A 1,938-nucleotide genomic window follows, 5' to 3' on the forward strand; every position below is an offset into this window, starting at 1 on the left:
GAGACGGGGTTTCACCATGTTGACCAGGATGGTCTCGATCTCTTGACCTCGTGATCCACCCGCCTCGGCCTCCCAAAGTGCTGGGATTACAGGCTTGAGCCACCACGCCCGGCCCAGGAGCAGCTATTTCTAATCCCACCCCCAGTTCCAGCTTCCCTGGGGACAACTGTGGCTTCAGTAATCAACTCCCTAATGTGAAGCCCTACCTATGTGACAAGAAAAAATACATATAGATACAGAAAACTTCCCACACACCCACAAAAGGATCGAGACTGCCTTTCCATGGGGAGTGACTGTCCTTTATCGCAAATAGGTAAGTCCCAGAATTGTTTTTCCAAATGTCTGCAGTCTAGTAAACCCATAACTCTAGGATGCTTGCTGCCTGCGCAGAAACTGGCTGCACAGGCTCCAGTGCAGAGGCCCCCTCTGCCGAGTGGGGTCCGACTGGACAGGGTCCTCGAGAAGCAGGCGGGCCACCCTGGGAGTGAGGAGGCTGAGGAACCGCAGGCCAACTCTCTCTGTGGTCCCTGCCCAAGGGCTGGATGAGGACGTGCATCCTCCCTGACTCCACTCACCGTTGCCTGTGAGGACTTCCCTGGGCGCCATCAGACCAGAGCTATGGAAGACAGACAGAGCGTCAGAGTCCTCAGGTGACCTGAACTTGCACTGCCCACTATCCTTCCTCCTCCCCAGCTTCTCCTCCCCACTAGCCCCACGCACCAAGCCTGCACACTCTTACCTCAGTACCCCCTCCTGGAAGCCCAGCCCTCCCCCAGGCTTCACAGTCACACTCAAGTCCTGGCCACCTTCTCTGTGACAAGGGCCTGGCTAGGTGAGGAGGCTCCCCACCTGCAGGGCTCACATCTGCCTCATCTCTGGGGGCCCAGCTCAGTGCTAGGCACCAACTCCTGAGTCACAGAAGAGGCCCTCTGTAGAGCCAGAGTAGCCCACCCGCTCTGGGGGGATCAGCAGCAAGGCTGCTGTGAACTTTGGGTGAACTCCAGAGAAGTGAAACTATCATAGGGGAATGCGTATGGCTCAGAGAAGAGCAGAGAGGCCTAGAAAAAGATAACCAGCTCTCACTGACCTTGCTGCAAGACAGTTGCTAGCTGAGGTATGTTAACTGAAGTATTAGAATTATAACCACAGGCTGTTCTAAGTAACTGCACACTCCCTCTGCTGTGTGTTTTGTAAACATATAAAATAAAGTACTCCGAGGCAGGTCGGGGCCGAAAAGATTGACATCCTCATCTCTCGGACTGCCTGGCACAGTTCTCTATGTTATGTTTGTCTTTGTGTCTTTCTTTATCCCCTGCTGTTCCCTCTTAGGTCTTTGAACCCTTGTACAGTGTGGGACACAGCACGCGCCAGAGCCCTCACCACCTCTTCTGGCCACATAGGGCACCTTCTGGAAGGGCTGTGAGGGGCGGGGAGTACTGGCATCTTTGGCTGAATGGTGCTACCACATGCCATGCCCAGGTCCTTGCTGCTGGCTGGGCCATGTGGGCAGTACCTGGCCAGGTAGGGCAGGCGGATGAGCAGCAGGGCGGGGAGGCTGGCGTTGAGCTTCAGCTCCCGCAGGGTGGCCAGGTCCACATGCAAGGGGCTGGCCCCAAGCTTCTCTTGCAGGTAAGTGGTCAGAGTGCTGACTGCATACCAATCAACGGCAGGAAGCACCAATGAGGAGGGGGCCAGTTCCAGGGCATTCTGGGGGCAAGGGAGAAGCAAAAGGTGAGTTAGCCAGGGGCCAGTGGGCCTGGGCCAGCCCCCAAAGCTCTCTGGCAGCTCTACTCTGGCAAGCCACATCCACAAAGCCTCACCAAGAAAATGGCCCACACCCCAGCCCCTGACATTCAGGCCCTAGGCCTTTACCCTGAAGCCAGTGTTTCTGCTCCCTAAGGATACAAGGTTTTGATTGTTTTTTTTTCTTTTTTTTTT

General features: G+C 55.6%; 1 protein-coding gene across 1 annotated transcript in view; it reads right to left on the reverse strand.

Annotated features, from left to right (window-relative positions):
* The window catches only part of ATP6AP1 (ATPase H+ transporting accessory protein 1), an 8,802-nt gene that overhangs the window by 3,145 nt on the left and 3,719 nt on the right, over positions 1–1,938 (reverse strand). The window contains exons 4-5 of the mRNA XM_017520789.2: positions 1,514–1,707; positions 576–616 (exon numbers count right to left, since the gene is read on the reverse strand). Coding sequence (XP_017376278.1) covers positions 576–616; positions 1,514–1,707 — 235 coding nt within the window. The remainder of the gene's footprint in view (positions 1–575; positions 617–1,513; positions 1,708–1,938) is intronic.

Source organism: Cebus imitator, unplaced genomic scaffold, assembly GCF_001604975.1.
Source record: "Cebus imitator isolate Cc_AM_T3 unplaced genomic scaffold, Cebus_imitator-1.0 Scaffold883, whole genome shotgun sequence".
Lineage (NCBI taxonomy): Eukaryota > Metazoa > Chordata > Mammalia > Primates > Cebidae > Cebus > Cebus imitator.